We start from the raw sequence: 16,576 nt of genomic DNA on the forward strand, positions 1-16,576 counted from the left end.
ACAGTGATCTAGTTATTATTTTGAAATTGAAATTTAATTTTAGGTTAGAATTACAGGAAACTTTTTTTTAAATGAAGATTTTTATTGATTTCTAATAAAATAATTACATAAAATTTAATAAGAGTACTTTTTAATAATGCATAGAAATATAATCCTTATTGAACCCTTCTGCAATAAAAGCCGAGTTCTTTACATTTTTGGCACAAATGTTGCGGATGTACCTTCGATTGATCGGAAACGTCCAAACCGTCGGGTTTTTCTAATGGTCGCTAAAAGTAAAAATAAATACACACATTATATTAATCTAAAAGAAAGCTTACTTGTCTGTGTGGGAAAACGTTAATGCGACATTTAATACATTCCTGTCCTTTATTAGCCCACGAATTCCCCGACATCCACTTCCGCTTACACTTTGGGCATTTGTATTCACCAAAACAACGTTTTCTACCTTGATAAGGCGTCTTTCCCTCCCCTTTAGGTCGTGCCTAATAAAGTAATAAAAATAAATTAAAATAAAATTAAATAAATTACTTACTTTTGGACAGTCCTTTATATAATGGCCTTTTTGAAAACATAAATGACACATATATGTAGCAGGAGGTCGTTTTGTTGGTCGATTCGAATGATTTAAATTTAAATCACTTAATTGTTCCGTTAATTCGCATATATCCGCGTTGTTATTATAAATTGAATAATTATATTGCGGTGTTGGATACGAATTCCAAACCGGACTTGGAGATAACAACTTAGGCTAAAATGACATTAATTAGTTTCATTTTTGACACATAGATGGCGATTTTGTTCAAAAACTTTACCTGTACTGAATATGAATCTAATCCTTGTTCTATGGTTAAATATTGATACCAATTCGGTGAAGATGTGTATGAGGAGTGAGGATGATGATGATATATCGAATTCGTATTTCCGTTATAATCGGGTTGACGCTTTACAATGGTTAAACTTGGTTGTGAAATCATCGTTGCAGTTGGAGCCATTTGGAATCTAATCGTTAAAAAAGTCGTGAATGGTTTTTGTTGTGGTGTTGGCGTTTTTATTCATGATGGTTCAGCGAAAATTTATCAATTAAACACACAAAGACCGTCTCATTTACAGAAGAAAGATTAAATGACGTAATTCCATACCTATTTTTACGATCATAACGATTTGTTTATAAGTTTTTTTTCTAGGTTAATGTTTGTTTAAATTTGAATTAACGATTTCAATTGAAAGATTTGTTTGTAAATGTTTTCATTAATTTAATCATTATTTTTCATCGATATTAGCTGTCACTTTAAGTTGTCAAAAAAATTAAAATTTGATTGGAAAGAATGCAATGAAGTTGGTGCTGTCAAAAAAAATTTTTGAGGTTAATTTTTTAATCTAATTTTTAACCGATTAGTGAGATTCAAATACGTTCTAAAATTGTATTTTGTAATCTTGGCATGATTTTCGCGCACCTGTTCATTCGACAATTTACAATTTCCAACGTGAAGTTAATTTTTTTGATTTTGACGGTGAAAAAATGTTATTTTGAGTAAAAACTTACTTACTTAAACTAGAAAATCTATTTATATTAAAAGATCCCGGCTCTAAATGACAGAACGAAAGTTTGTTTAAAATTTTTTCACACTTTTCGGCACAATTTGTACCCTCATCAGGACATTTATTGACATTTTTAGATTTTTAGGGAGTGTTTTTGGTTTATGAAGGCATTTTTTTGGCGAATTGGACTCCACACACGCACTCACACAAAGTTTTCAGTGTTATAGGGACAAAATGTATCTGAAATAGTAAAATCATTGGTGTTTCGCATACGGTGAAGAGAAATAGAGAGATTTTGAGAGTGGGGAACGCAGCTGAAAATCTAAAAATATACCCTCATCGTAGCTCTTATATTCGAGTTGAAATAGAAAATTTTCAGGATTTTTAACGCAACTTTAAAGAATGATTAAATTCGAAATAATCTTCAAATTTCCAATTATCTTGACACTTAATACTTTCTTATCGAATACTAAGAGTATCATTTTGGTATTGAGTTACCTTAAACTATCACTGTTTCGATAAGAAGTATTAAATTATTTCAATAATTTCTCAAATAATATTAAAATAATTAAAAGAAAACATAAAACAGTTATGCCTTGTCAATTTAATCAAATCAAATCAATTAATCAAATTAATTTTATTGACACAGTGCGCAAAATAAAACGCGAATATTAAAAAATTAATTGTTTATGCTATTTTTTACACAATTTCTACAAAATAGAACGTGCAGCTTCAACTGAATCAATTCAACTCAAGGTAAGACTATAATCAAATATTACTTATAGTTTAAATATTATTAATCAAAATTCAAACCTGACTATGAAAGTGCCATCGAGAAGGTTTTACTTCACTCTTAAGCGTACCTATTACAACTATCGCTAAGACCTCTACTGTTTAATGTTTATATACTCTTCATAAACTATGACGAAACGCCTTTATCAAAATGCATGCTATTTAGTCACCCAAATAGTTTATAAACCAAAACATTTTTAGATTTAAAATCAGTTGGAACATTTTATCAATAAAAATTTAAATTGCAATAAAAAACATTTTTAATAAATTTATTGTAAATAGCCTCAAATTAAATTAAAACGTCATATTTAAAAGTTTGTCAATTAATTATTTAAAAGTCACATTGACGTTTCTATGAAATTGTAATGAAAATGTTAATAAATCGAAAAAATTATATAGGTTTTCAATAGAAATACGAATAAATTTTCAAAAATATTCAAATTCATTTAAAAAAATTTAATTCCAAACTCAGCACCTACAACTCAAAGTTAAGTATTACCTAACCTCAATTTTTATCGCTTCAATATAAACAAATACGTTTCAAATACGTAAAGTAATAATAAGATCTTCTTAAAATTTGCTTCAAAATGAGTTTTATTTCAACGTTATATAACAATTAGTTCTTGTAATAAGATTTTTTAATTTGAATTTTTCAAATTTGACATCACCTAAAAGCTGTCAATTTAACCTAAAAAAAATTTGGATTTGAATCTTATTGTTAGATTTAAATAAATATTGATTGATTTTTATTAGAGCACCTGTGGAAAACGTTCGAAGGTTCGTGTAGAAAATCGAAACGCCGATTTCCCTTCTCCCTTCTCTTCAACTTTTCTCTTTTACGTTACGCTTACGTGCTAGTTCGGCAGTACTATGACGTCCGTCGTCGTCTACCTGATGGGAACCCGAACGAACGGTACGAAACGAGTGTATAAAACGAATGTATTAAACGAAATGTAAAACCAAACGCAAAAAGGAACTGTCAAAAAGTTTTCCAAAACTTTGTAAACGATAAAGTTGAAATTATTAGTGTTCGCTGTGTTATTTTGGGATAGTTTCGAAACTATTGAACGGGGTTTTAAAAACGGTTAAATTTCAAGTTCAAGAGTATGTTATTGTGTGAATTAAAAAGTGAACGAAATTCATGGATAAATTTAAAGTAAGATTTCGCGTGGACGGGGAGATATGTTGGTCAAGCTAATCAAAGGGTCGTTCAACTTGAAAAAGCTGACCAACCCTTCGATTTTTCTGTAAATTAAAAAACAAATATTTAAAAATAATTTTATTTTAATTCATAACCTAACTTTTAAATTTGAATTATCAAATGTCAATTCTGTCAAATTTTTGAGGTTAAGTTTAATAATTTTCCAAATCCCATTGCCTTATCATTGTGAAGAAGAAGTTTAATAATTAGTTTTTATTGATTATTATTTAAAAAAGATTATAAAACAAACCTTATCGTGATCATTGATTAAGTAGATTAATATTTGAGTTAAACTAAAATTCTTTATTTTAAAGAGTTTAAATTTTAAAAATTTATTTTTTTTTACATTTTAGATTTTTCCCCTTTTTGGGCTTTAAACGTTTTCGTTAATTTTTCCAATGATTCTTCATACCAAGGAGATGCACCATTTTTAACTCTTACGATATAGTCGGCTAACTTCTCTCGTCCATCAGAAAATGGATTAATTTTAACGGCAGCTTCAAACAATAATGAAATAAGTTAATAATTAATTAATTTATTTAAAATTAACTTACGAAGCGAATCAATTTCGCATGAAGCCCAAAGATCAGCTGCTGTTATATTATTTCCGGTTATAAAAGGTTTATCGCCTAACCAATGTTCAATAAAAGTATCCAAAGCGTTATAGGCAGCTTCATCAAACTTTGCCAAGCTTTCCGGTGAAGTTACTTTATTAAAGAATTTGGGGAAAATAATCTGTAAAAAATTAAAAGAATTAATATCGTTGGTTGTTTTAATTAATACGAATTAATTACTTTTCGTTGAAAAAGAGTAAAAAACACTGCTCTCATATTAATATGATGCCACTCTAAATACTCATCAACTTTGGCCCTTTTCATCGGTTCCTTTGGGTACCACTTCTCATTAATTCTTCCTGTGGCATCTAAATAACGTAGAATAGCTACACTTTCAATTAAATTCATTCCATTTTCAGTTATCGCCGGTATTTTATGGAGAGGGGTTATTTTTAAGTAATCTTCTTGCAAGTGTTGCCCTAAAAATTAAACCATATGCTATCTTAATTAATTTAGAGATATTAATTAACAACCTTTAAAGAGTTCAATCGATTCCATTTGAAACGGAGTGTTGCTCGCTTTTAAAACCATGTAAAGTGATCGACATGGTTGAGACACCAAATCTAAATAAACTTTTAAAGTCATCTTGATCAAAAGAGTTATAAACTTCGTGTTTATTAAAGAAACAAGCCGGTTTCGTGTTTTTATTTATTTTTAGAACAAAGATTAAAGTCTAAACCGAAGCAAATTTGGTTGCCTAACTCAAGAAATTATTTTTGGTACTATAAAAATAAACTTTGCGCAACGATTAAAGAATAGTCTAAATATAAACTAATCGATTCAAAAGCGATTTAATAAATTTGGAAAATTAATTCATTATTTTAATTAGTAATTCATTAAATAAAATAATCAGACTCATAGTGAAGTTAGAAATTAATGTCAAAACAATTTGGCATAAAATGACAATTATTCATTTTGATCGATTGAGGTTAAAATTAAGTTTTATTAAAGTTCAAATTGAATTTGCGTGACTGGTTTATTGATCACCGCAACAATAAAAGCTATCATGTCGTTGAATTAATCATAATAAAATAAACCCACATCTTGTATTGATTTCAAATGCTTTATACATACACTTTCAATAAATTTTTATCTCTTTATTTCTTTTTTATTTCAGATGAATCTAATGTTCTTTTTCATCATCATCATTGGATGATTTATATATTTTACAATCGAACGAACGAAATAAAGTAAAAGAAGAGCGATGGAAAAATATGAACAACTTGCGATGGTCGGTGAAGGTTCTTACGGTGTAGTTTTAAAATGTAAACATAAAGAAACGGATCAAATCGTTGCGGTGAAGAAATTTTTAGAAACCGAAGAAGATGCGGCGGTTAGAAGAATGGCTTTGAGGGAAATACGAATGTTAAAGGTTTCTAAAAAGGATTATTTAGAATTTTGTGGTAATTAGCTTTTGTTGTAGAAGTTACGCCACGAAAATTTGGTGACAATGATCGAGGTGTTTCGACACCGAAAACGTTTCTATTTGGTTTTTGAATATTTAGAGGGAACGCTTTTGGATGAATTAGAAAAAATGCCTTCGGGGTTAGGGGATGATCGTTGTCGGGAGAGGATTTATCAAGTGACGAGGGCGATTAATTTTTGCCATTCGAATCATGTAAGATATTAAAAATTACTATGTTAAATATTTAAATAAGATAATTTTATTTTACTTCATAACCTAACTTTCAAGTATCAAAACTGTCAAATAATTTAGATTAAACATTTTTTGAGGTTATTAATATAATTTTTTTTAGATAATTCATCGCGATGTTAAACCTGAAAATGTTTTAGTATCATCGCTTGGAGTTGTAAAATTATGCGATTTTGGTTTTGCACGGTTAATATCATTAAATGGGGAGCCATGTACTGAATATGTAGCGACGAGATGGTATCGGGCCCCTGAATTATTGGTTGGGGAGCAGCAATATGGATCAGCCGTCGATATTTGGGCCATCGGCTGTTTATTTGCTGAAATGATGACAGGGGATCCCTTATTTCCCGGTGATAGTGATATTGATCAATTATATCTTATAATAAAGTTAATTGGAAAGCCTTGTGCGCGTCACCAAAGCCAAATGTCGAAGTGTAGTCATTTAAGATCGATTATGAAGTCGGCAATGAATGAAACAAACGGATTGTACAAAAAGTTTTCGAGTTGGTCTCTTTTAACATTGGATTTTTTGGTTTCTTGCATGAGAATGGATCCGATTTCACGACCGTCGTCTGAAGAATTATTAAAACACAATTATTTTACTCACGATAGATTCCCTCACAAATTTTTACCCGCTTTAAGAGAGAAAGTTTTAATCGAATTCAACTCTAACCCCCTTCTAAGAAAATGCAAAGCCGATGTTTTATTATCAACCGATAAAAAAGAGGAGATTCGCCAAAGAAGATCGTTACAGGTTGAACCCCCAAAGTGGAAGGTTTCATTAACAGAGGGAAGCATTAAAAGGAAATTTAGTTGCGATGCAATAACATCGGAATCTCTCTCCGATAAATTTAATTCAAATAAAAGCATTAGTCAAAAGTCAAGCCAAAAATATCAAATTAATTCGAGTTATTTCATCAAACCAAAACCAAAACAATTAATAGTTGAATCAATTAGCGAATCAAAATTGGAAAGGTCTCTCGATAACATAATGTACTCTGAAATAAAAGAAATCCCTCCAGATGCGTCTCCCCAAACTGAACCGTCACAAATAAACGTCAGTTTAAGCGTAAACAGTTTAAAAGATACTAAAAAGTCGCCGAATTTTCTTCAAAATATTCAAGGAACTTCAATTAAACAAACATTCCATCAAGTTCCATTGATTCATCCTCCAAGAGGGGGGCATATTTTGAAAAAACTGGATAAAAACATTGTTTTAGATTCGATATTCATGAATTTAGAGCCCATTACGGCGAAAGAGAAGAGTCAAAAAACAACAAAAACGAATTTAAACTATCAAAAAGACGAATTTTCACTCCCAAATTTAACAGTGAGTCCGAATAAAACGAAGAAAAAGCAAAGTTTAGGTGATGAAGTCACTCCGGTAAATATTTCAAGTTAATTAAGAATTAACTTTTTTTTTATGTGAAACGAGTTTTATTTGTAGAGAATTAAATCATCCACGTCTCATCAATCATCAAAAATCTTCGCAAATTTTCCTTCGATGTAGCTATATTATCGTTTATATTTATATAAATCTTGTAAATATTTAATTTTATTATAAACTTTTCTTTATAGGATTTTAGATACAAAAAGGCAAAACGCAAGTATATTAATTTGGATTTTAACCCAGGAAATTAATATTATTAATAATAAATTAATAAAAAGATATTTTAAATAAAATAATTTTAAATATGTCATTTCGTTTCTTTAAAAATCCCATAGATGGCGCCAAAACTAATCTTGTAATCCATTTGTAATCATTCTTGTAATACAAACATAACCTAAAAATCTAACAAACATAACCTATTTGTTACCGACAATGACAAACGGCTCATTTTTAATATCAATAAGTGGCCAAATTGAATACATAACCGCTTTAACAACATCCGGAACATCTTGGCACTGCAAATACGAATTAATAACCGGCCCAGATTGGAAGATAGTTGGTGGTTTAGAACTTGGTTTATCACAAACAGTTAACATAACCCAAAATTGCTCCAAAATCGTTTTAAATTACCCCATTGATATCGTTTATAAATCATCGAATATCTTCGGATGTAAAATTACAAATCAAAATTAAATTATATTTTACACCGACTTGTTTTAGGGCCCCAACTAATTTTGAGTGTTTACGAAGGTTTCAAATTAAAAGGTTATGGTAGAATCCACATCCCCATTCAAACCGGGGTCCATTTAATCGATGTTAGTTTAGCAAGACCACAACCTAGCTCTTTGCTAGGTTATTTTGGAACCTTTTTTGGTTATCAACCTGAACTATTAGAACCAAAGATGCTAGCAGAAGACGAAGGAATAGGATGTACGTAATTACTTTTTAATTATCTAATATAACTAAATTAATTTTTAGTAATTCGAATGATTTCAAGCGGAGAAATAAGATGCTCTTTAAACATATTAACACAAAATTTAGTTTCTTTAGGTTATGATGTCGGATTAAAAAGAAATTAATAATTGTCTTAGCAACGCTCAAACAAAAATTTTTTTTTTGCTTTTTGGATGAATTTTATTCAAAATTGTGTGTAATTATAAAAATTATAGTGATAATTAGAATGGGAGGTGTTTCTAAAAATTACACGGAAGGTAATAAAAGTATGGAAACGATTCAAGTGTTATTAGAGAAAAACCAGGTGAAACTTCAAAGTTACGTCGACGTTAAAACGCGATTGGAACGTGCCATCGAGAAAAATTTCCACGAAATTGAAAATATGAACGGTAAAATTCGATCGATAGAGATCCAAATTGAACGGTTGGTGCAAGAAGCTGCTGCCAGAGAAATACAAGATAGAACGAAAAGGGAGTTGGCCCTAATTAAGGATGATGCTGTTTAAATAATTTTGTAAAAAACTATGTAAAAAAATCGTTTTAATTAATAAAACAATACAAAAAAATAAGCAGTCAAAAAATAAAAATCATTATTAATCACAGAATATTCACTCAAAATATCTCTTTGAATCCTTCGTTGTTGCATTTAGGACACGGATTTCGAAGCTTTTCGCCTCCCGTTAACGCGTATTCATAATGATGATTAATCAAATCGATTAAACTTTTATGCTCAATCTGATTAGTACCCAAAAATGAATAATTTTGATTCGCATTAACTAAATAGTGTTTACACTTTTCTTTCGCTTTGTATGATATTGCATAACCCCAAATTTTTTCTGATAATCTTACGAGGAAAGCCCCATCCGGTTGATTTAATAATAACGATTCCGCTTCTTTTCTTGTAATTAAACCTAAATATAAAAATTAATTTAATTAATATGTATAAAATTTAAAAAAATAGGTACCATGAAACCAATTTAACGGTTTATTCGATGAATCTAACCCAGCATTTCTGGGTATTTCTTTAGTTTTGTACCAATCAATAACCGCATGTCTATTAGGTGGGACCCCCGGAGTAATATAACAGTTTGTATCTAATTCTAAATTGTTCGAATTGCTTGAACTTAATCGGTGTTCTTCTCTAGCCCGTCTTGCAATCTCTCTGATTTGTTGTTCGGCTTGTTTAGCTTTTCTTTCTATAAATAAAACAAATACAATAACCAAATTAGAATCGGTAATAAAAATGTACCTTGTTCTCTCCATAAAGCTTCGTGTTTCTTCTCTGCTTCCTCCGCTTCTCGAACAGCTTCCATTTGTTTCTTTTCCATTTTCTTAAGAATTTCGCAAGTTCTCTCTTCGGTCATCCGTTTCTCCCACAACGCGACCCTTTGAGCGACTTTATTTTTATTTAAAGTAATTTCTTGTAAAACGTCCCTATCCATTAAATTAATCTTATTATTTTTATTTTGATATCGATTTATACTGTAATTATTACATGCATTTTTAGCAGGTTTTTTCATTTTTTCTCTTAACTCATCGACAGAACAATAAATATCAACATTATCTTCGATTTTTGGCGTTAGATCGATTAATTCTAATTCAATATTCGCTTCAACTTGTTTACGAAGTTCTTCGGCTTCTTTTTCGGCGATTTTCCTTGCTTTATCTAACGCTTCATCTCGAAGAATTTCCTCAATCGTTTTATCATTTTCGTGTTCGCCCATTACCCAAACCCAAGGTTCACCGTCAATTCCTATCAAAAAATTTACTTGTTTCTTTTTACACGGGTTTTTATTATCTTTATTTGTCTTTTGTGGGTGGTTTTTATTGATTTCTTCGTCCCAAATTTTCCATCTCCGAACTTGTTCTTCTCGCATCTTACAAAATAACGTTTGTTTTTGTTGATCGTCGAGTTCTATTAAGATTTCTGGGTCAACGTAAAGATCTTTGAGAATTTGTTGTAACATTTCTAAAAAAAAATTAAATTATTTTAACTCAAACTTTAAGTTAGGTTATGTCATAACATATATAAACAAAATATGTATCGCCATCTATTGGTTTTAATTTCAGCTTCAATTCCTGAATTAATTTCGACATAAATAATTGATTTATTTATGAAAACAGATACAATTTATTCATTTATAATTAAAACAAACATTTTAGTATAATAAAAAATAAATAATAATCATAAATTTTATTTTGGTAGGTAACTTCACATTATTTATAGATTGTCAAAAAATGAGTTTTAAAATGGTTAAAAATTCGTAAATATTTCGTTAAAAAGCTTTTTATAAAATAAAATTCTTTCTAAATCGATTTCAGCGATGCGAAGTTAAGTATTGCGATAACTTTTCCATTTCCATAAAGTCAATAAATGGATTAAATAAGTTTTAATTTTTTAGAAAACATAACCTCAAAATGAATATGAAATAAGAAAATTTATTATTATCCATTATTTTACAGTGACCGACATCTTCAGTGACTCGTTCAGTTTGATTAACGATTTGAATAGGTTGCTGACACAGTTTTTACATTAAACTCATTTCCTGTAAGTAATAACTCCATACATTATCAGATCTCTCAATTTAATTTGATTTTTGCTTTTAAATCTTCGTCTAATTGTTTAATTCACTTAATTAATTGCTTTTTTTTAATTGTAATGTCTTAATTGTTATTAGAAAGTTTCATTTTTTCGGGGTAACAATTAAGTGAATTAATTAAGTAACCCTAATAATTAATTGTATATTTTTAGGTTTTTTCTTCTAGGAAATATTGCTGACCAATTTCTTTTCCTGGGATTTAAATTTAACTGATGAGTGCGCTCGAAACCGAAAAAATAAACGAGCCATCCTAATTTCCTCGTATTTGCGGCTTTTTTAATCTTTAACACGCTCTCATGGTGCTAATCGATGCGAAATAAGGAAAAAAAGTGAAAAGCTTAAACGTTTAACCTTTAAATTATATATATATACTAATCATTTGAACGTGAAAGTTAATTTATTTATTTTATTTTAAAGGTTACGCACCAATTACATGGTTAATGAAGCTCATCGAACTAAATAAATCATCGAATTGTTATGATGAAGATTATTATGGTTAAAATTGAAGTGGGAACTAAATTGAAACATAGATAAACAAAAATATGAAGAAAATGGGGCATTCTTCAACATTTGGAATTTTTTAGCTCCGAATTTCGTCATACCTCTTCCGGTTTTGCAACAATACGCCGAAACTTTTTTTTTCTTGCCAAATTAAACTTCAAGGAAGTTTTTTATCGCGTTTTCACCACATAATGAACAATAAACGCTTAAACTGTTGTTGGAGAAAGAGTGAAAGAAGAAAATTAACTCGTTAAACAATTTAATTTCAACATTAATTTTGGGTTTTGTATTTTTATATCTTGAAGATATCGAATAAGGAGGAACAAGAACGGTAATGTTCAAAGTACGACTTATTCAAGGTTTGTTGTAGAAGGTTAAACCTTTCACCATTGGTTCACCCAGTTATTTACAAAGAAAATTCACAAAGAAATTGTTCTTTTAAAACGTATTTATCGGTTAATTAAAAAAAATTATATTGAAGCGTTTTTGACGTTTAACGTAACCTCACTTTATCAATTCATTCATAAGTTTCTTTTTCGTTATTGTCCACTCTTATTATTCACAATAACACGTTTTCTTTTCGTTTCCCGACAAATTTCTTTTTATTTTAGCTGTTTTGAATGGAATTATCCATATAGAACGCATCCATCGAGAGGAGAAATAATTATAATTATATGGTTTTTCCTTTAGTCACTACACAGAACAATGAGTTCATTAAGTGAGTAGGTAAAGAGAAAAGAAATGGAAAGTTCTTCTAGAAAATATTTGTTTAATATTGAAAATTTGTTTTATAAATTTTAAACGCTGTGACTCAGAATGTTTTATTGGGGGCGAGTCTTTATAATCCCACATGTCGTTAGTAAAACGTTTAAAATGAACGTCTAGACGTGCTAGGACCGAAATATCAACACCGCATGGTCTTAAAATAACTCAAAAACAAGACTGGTTTTGGTGTTTTATATTTTAAACTTCTTATTCGACGTTGACATTTTACCAACCATTTTCTTTGTGAAATAAAAAATTTTTCTTGCGTAATCCTGTTGCATTCCGATTAATAACAGTACCGTTTCGGTTCATTAACGGCGAACCGCGGCGTCGAGAATCAAGATGCACAGTTAGAAGTGAGCATATGGTAGACACATTGGTTCGCGCCGGCCCCAAAGAACTACATGAAGAAAAGAATTGATCTAACTGTAAACGTTTGATGATGATACGCCGTTTTCTGGTCAATTTTCCGAGACACAGATCTTGAAAATTGGTCCATATAATTAATTCTTATTGTGATCATAAAGAAACCTAATAATTGAGGTTGTATTAAACAACAAAAAAGTTTTATGTCAAATTTGACAATACTAACTTCACAACACAACGATGATTAAAAAAATCATTGTTATAAAATCATAAATTTTCGCCAAACGATGTATTTAATAATAATCCATTGTTAAATTTAAATAAATTGATTTAAACAATACGTTAAATTAAACATATAACATAACCTAGAATTATTTTTTTTAGATTTCATTTCTTTTATGAATAAGAAAGTTATTTTAACGAGTGTTTTTTCGAAGAATCACATCAAATTCTCGGAATAAAGGAGAGAACCATAATGAGTAAAATTTAATACGCATACATTTTATACTTCGACAACAAAAACAAGTTTGTACAAGTTTATGCAAACAATAACAACGATATTATTATAATCTAAACTCGATATACATCTGGAAAACAACCTTGTTTATTTTTCATCCGAAAAAAAAGTTGTAAAACACGACAAAAAGGATTTAGGATCTTTCCTGAACCTTTATATGCTTAAACAAACAAAGTGGAAACATGTACGCAGTTGTGACGTGAATACAAATTTACAAATAAAGCGAACATGTATGTTGTTGCCGTTGTAGTGAGATTTTGTACGCGTGATGCATTAAAATGAGATAAGAAAATGGCAACAAACCGACTTTGGTATCATTCAATCTTTTTCTTGTGGTAATTATAATTATCGCGTTGTAAGCCACAAAAGGAAAATTTATAACGATAAGAACGAAAGGAAACTCATGGTTTTTGCGGCTTTTAAAATAATTATGTTTATTGAAGACATATTCAGTAAATTATTTAAGAAAAATATTAATTTAATTCTTCATATTATGTTGTTATTCATGTTGATACAAAGTTGTTTCTTTGTGCTGTGTGTGAAAATAGTTTTGTCTCATCAGCAGAATGGGTTTAATTCGGACCGTGAACTTTTAAAAGGTCATTTTACTGAAGAATTTTAATCTTTTCAACCAAATAAATAATCTTTTAAACGTTACTTTGCCTTAGCGAGAATTTTCGTTGAGTTATCAATAAAATAAAATTATTTACAGATAATTAATTCAAATAAATTTATTGGATTTGCGATGAATCATTGCGAAAATATGTGACATACAAATAATTACATAAGTTTCTTGATTTTATGACATTCTTCTTGATGGTTTAAACATTTTAACGGAAATGATATCACGCAAAATGATAAAAAATTATGAATCAAGGTTTATTATTAATTTAGATCTAACTTAATCCGTTTGAATCATATGATCTTATCTAATACTAATCTAAATCTATAAAAATTAAAGAAAATAGCAACAAAAACATGAATTAACTTACTCAAATGCCAAATCAAACCGGATTATAACAAAAAACTCAAAACTATAACTAAAAAGAATACAATTGCACAAATAAATGTTTATTAACTTGAACTTTAGAATGTTTTCTATCAAATATGTGTTATTTTAGCGTCTCCTTTTATAACTTTATTCACATTGCTCACCGTACCAAGTCTGGAGAACGACTGAAAACAGATACAGAAGGGAGGATACAACCAGCTTAACCTGAATTAACGCTGTTGACCAACTTGAATCAACTTGAACCTCGATTAAATCGGAATATGTATTTATATATATTTTTTTTTCGATAAAATCAATTTTCACAAGGAAATACTCAGTTATTGATATAAAATGTAAATATTAACGCTTTTGATTAGTTTGTTGAAATTAAAATTTTGAATTATGTCTTCTCTTTAACCTTCATTTTTAGCGATTCCTACTTTATCATTTTATAAAAATTAATATATAAAAATAAAATCTAAACAATAAATTAAAACTTAAATAATCAATTAGAAATTATTAATAATTAATTCAATGGTAGAGGAATTTAATAATATTTAAATTGTAGTGCAAATTAAATGGACTCTTTAACACAAGATGGTGCCACTTTATCTGCATTTATACCGTTATGTTTTAAAGTATTTTAAAATAATAATATAAATAATGTTAACTTTAAAGAAGTACAAAACTGAGAAAAAAAGTACGTAATTATGGCTTAATTAATAGTTAATTGAATTAATTATAATATAATTTAATTAAATTTAAATGAACCCTTTGACACTAGATGGCGCTACTTTGTTTATTTTCCTCACTTTAGGTTATGTTTTAAAATATAAAATATATTATTATTATAATGTTAACTCTGAACACGTATAAAACCGAATTAAACGCCGATTCCCTCGAGTTTTGTCCCCACGAACCCAACCAAAACGTTTTCGTTTGCGCCAATTATCAACTTGAAAAAGGTGAGTTAACCTAACTTTTAATTTTCTCATTAATTTCTAATTTTTATAACAAATCAGATGAAACATCTCAAACAAGAAAAGGATTATTATTATTATTTTCAATCGAGGATGATTTAAATTTATTACAAACAATCGGATGTTCCGGAGTACTGGACACAAAATGGTGCCGAAATAAAATTGGAAATCGATCAATTTTGGGAGTTGTGAACGCGACGAAATCAATCGAAATTTATGTATTAAATTTAAATGTTAATTTAGTGTTACAATGTAAATTAACAATTCCAAGTGAAATTCCACAACTTTTATTATTATCATTGGATTGGTCATCTTCAGAAACGAATTTTGGATCGCAAGAGATTGTTTGTAGCGACTCAAAAGGAGGTGTACATCGATTAATTTACCAAAATAATCAGTTAACTTACTTAAACGGTTATAAACCGCACGATTTCGAATGTTGGTGTGTTACTTTTAATCATTTCAACTCAAACATTTTTTATTCCGGCGGTGATGACACATTTTTATTCTCCCACGATTCCCGAATTGGTGATTTTACCTTTAAAAATAAATCCCACACTGCCGGGGTTACCTCAATCCAATCCAATCCTCACCGAGAGCATTTATTAGCAACCGGAAGTTATGATTCTTATTTAAGAATTTGGGATGATCGGATATTAAAGGATTGCTTATTTCAATTGGAATTACCCGGTACTTTATGGCGATTAAAATGGGATCCATTCGGAGATAATCTTTTATTAGCGGGGTGTATGAGCGGAGGTGCTCACATCGTTCAAATTAATGATTGTAGCGGTGAAATAATTGGGGGTTATAACGAACATGAAAGTTTAGTTTACGGTGTTGATTGGAGTTGGTTATCTTTGGAGAGTATTAAAAAAATTAGAAATGAAGCTCAGTATTTAATCGGAACTTGTTCTTTTTACGATAATTTAATGTGTTTAACAACTTTTAATACGTGAATTATTTTTGTGTTTATTTTTTAATTTTAAATTTTCTTTCTTTTTCCTTAACGATTTCTTCAACATTTTCTTCCTTTCCATTTCTCCTTTCTTTTTAAAAACAATGCTTTTCTTTACTTTTTGGGTCGCAATCTTTTTTAAAGACTTTTTCACGTCTTTTATGGAATTAAACATTTTTTTATCTTCCTTTTGAGTATTTTTATTCTTTTTTAATTTTAATTCCATTCCGGGTATCTCTCCGTCTTCTCCTTTTTCATTATCAACTTCGTCATCATCTTTGTTATCATCATCATCGTTTTGAACATGATTAAATCCAATTTTATTGCTTTTTTTAGCAATATCTTCTGCTGTTATCTCCGTTATTTTAACCGTAACCTCTTCGTCATCATATTCTTCTTCTAAAACATGTTCTAAAACTATATCTCTATTTGAAACTACCAATTTTTTATAAGATTCTTTCGCTTCCTTTTTAAGCCTTTTTCGTTCCTCTTTTAATTGTGCCTCTAGTTTTTCTTGGGCTTCCTTTTTCCTTTGCAATTTTCTTTTGTGAAAGCCCGTTAAGAATTCGCGACGTTTATCTTCATCGAAAACCAAATTAATTTTACGCTTTTTAACCTTTTTATTCGATGGCATTTTAATTATTTAAAGAAACATAACCTATACAAATTTGTTGCTAAGTTTTGACACAACGTGCTTCTATTTTTGTAATGTGGCGACATCTATTAATTAATTTTGTTTTAATGTTTCAAGG

General features: G+C 29.3%; 7 protein-coding genes and 1 long non-coding RNA gene across 13 annotated transcripts; 4 read left to right on the top strand and 4 right to left on the bottom strand.

Moving 5' to 3' along the window:
* Positions 1-49: 49 nt before the first annotated feature.
* LOC111426725 (zinc finger CCHC domain-containing protein 24-like) lies at positions 50-1,682 on the bottom strand. The gene is made up of 5 exons (XM_023061387.2): positions 1,547-1,682; positions 816-1,002; positions 536-751; positions 321-485; positions 50-269 (listed from the first exon to the last, which is right to left on the bottom strand). The coding sequence occupies exons 2-5, from the start codon at positions 993-995 to the stop codon at positions 156-158; spliced, it is 675 nt and encodes a 224-aa protein (XP_022917155.1). The 5' UTR covers positions 996-1,002; positions 1,547-1,682; the 3' UTR covers positions 50-155.
* Positions 1,683-2,189: 507 nt separating this feature from the next.
* On the top strand, positions 2,190-7,498 carry LOC111426721 (cyclin-dependent kinase-like 4). 5 transcript variants are annotated; one of them, XM_071195710.1, is made up of 6 exons: positions 2,190-2,298; positions 5,267-5,521; positions 5,573-5,767; positions 5,907-7,187; positions 7,251-7,309; positions 7,382-7,498. In XM_071195710.1, exons 2-6 carry the CDS (start codon positions 5,354-5,356, stop codon positions 7,482-7,484), a joined length of 1,806 nt encoding a protein of 601 aa, XP_071051811.1. In that variant the 5' UTR covers positions 2,190-2,298; positions 5,267-5,353; the 3' UTR covers positions 7,485-7,498. The 5 variants fall into 5 exon arrangements, with proteins under 5 accessions (XP_071051811.1, XP_071051810.1, XP_071051812.1 ...); XM_071195709.1 differs by lacking the exon at positions 2,190-2,298 and adding an exon at positions 3,201-3,490; XM_071195711.1 differs by lacking the exon at positions 2,190-2,298 and adding an exon at positions 4,933-5,077.
* On the bottom strand, positions 3,599-4,824 carry LOC111426724 (glutathione S-transferase theta-1-like). The gene is made up of 4 exons (XM_023061384.2): positions 4,623-4,824; positions 4,330-4,568; positions 4,090-4,270; positions 3,599-4,032 (listed from the first exon to the last, which is right to left on the bottom strand). The coding sequence occupies exons 1-4, from the start codon at positions 4,732-4,734 to the stop codon at positions 3,878-3,880; spliced, it is 687 nt and encodes a 228-aa protein (XP_022917152.1). The 5' UTR covers positions 4,735-4,824; the 3' UTR covers positions 3,599-3,877.
* Positions 7,499-7,572: 74 nt separating the features above from the next.
* LOC111426726 (B9 domain-containing protein 1) lies at positions 7,573-8,751 on the top strand. The gene is made up of 3 exons (XM_023061389.2): positions 7,573-7,863; positions 7,914-8,123; positions 8,172-8,751. Exons 1-3 carry the CDS (start codon positions 7,626-7,628, stop codon positions 8,270-8,272), a joined length of 549 nt encoding a protein of 182 aa, XP_022917157.1. The 5' UTR covers positions 7,573-7,625; the 3' UTR covers positions 8,273-8,751.
* LOC111426723 (SH2 domain-containing protein 4A-like) lies at positions 8,670-14,108 on the bottom strand. Its single transcript, XM_023061383.2, has 4 exons — positions 13,888-14,108; positions 9,396-10,115; positions 9,112-9,342; positions 8,670-9,057 (listed from the first exon to the last, which is right to left on the bottom strand). The coding sequence occupies exons 2-4, from the start codon at positions 10,111-10,113 to the stop codon at positions 8,759-8,761; spliced, it is 1,248 nt and encodes a 415-aa protein (XP_022917151.1). The 5' UTR covers positions 10,114-10,115; positions 13,888-14,108; the 3' UTR covers positions 8,670-8,758.
* LOC139429716 (uncharacterized) lies at positions 10,364-14,291 on the top strand. Of its 2 annotated transcripts, XR_011640265.1 has the most exons (3): positions 10,364-10,694; positions 10,899-11,075; positions 11,164-14,291. It is a non-coding gene; the product is annotated as an uncharacterized lncRNA (long non-coding RNA). The 2 variants fall into 2 exon arrangements; XR_011640264.1 differs by having other exon boundaries at positions 10,899-14,291.
* A 380-nt stretch (positions 14,292-14,671) lies between these two features.
* On the top strand, positions 14,672-16,011 carry LOC111426586 (diphthine methyltransferase). Its single transcript, XM_023061192.2, has 2 exons — positions 14,672-14,851; positions 14,909-16,011. Exons 1-2 carry the CDS (start codon positions 14,740-14,742, stop codon positions 15,823-15,825), a joined length of 1,029 nt encoding a protein of 342 aa, XP_022916960.2. The 5' UTR covers positions 14,672-14,739; the 3' UTR covers positions 15,826-16,011.
* On the bottom strand, positions 15,753-16,458 carry LOC111426587 (nucleolar protein viriato). Its single transcript, XM_023061193.2, has one exon. The coding sequence runs from the start codon at positions 16,456-16,458 to the stop codon at positions 15,805-15,807; it is 654 nt and encodes a 217-aa protein (XP_022916961.2). The 3' UTR covers positions 15,753-15,804.
* Positions 16,459-16,576: the final 118 nt, after the last annotated feature.

This window comes from Onthophagus taurus, chromosome 5 (assembly GCF_036711975.1).
Source record: "Onthophagus taurus isolate NC chromosome 5, IU_Otau_3.0, whole genome shotgun sequence".
Taxonomy (NCBI): Eukaryota; Metazoa; Arthropoda; class Insecta; order Coleoptera; family Scarabaeidae; genus Onthophagus; species Onthophagus taurus.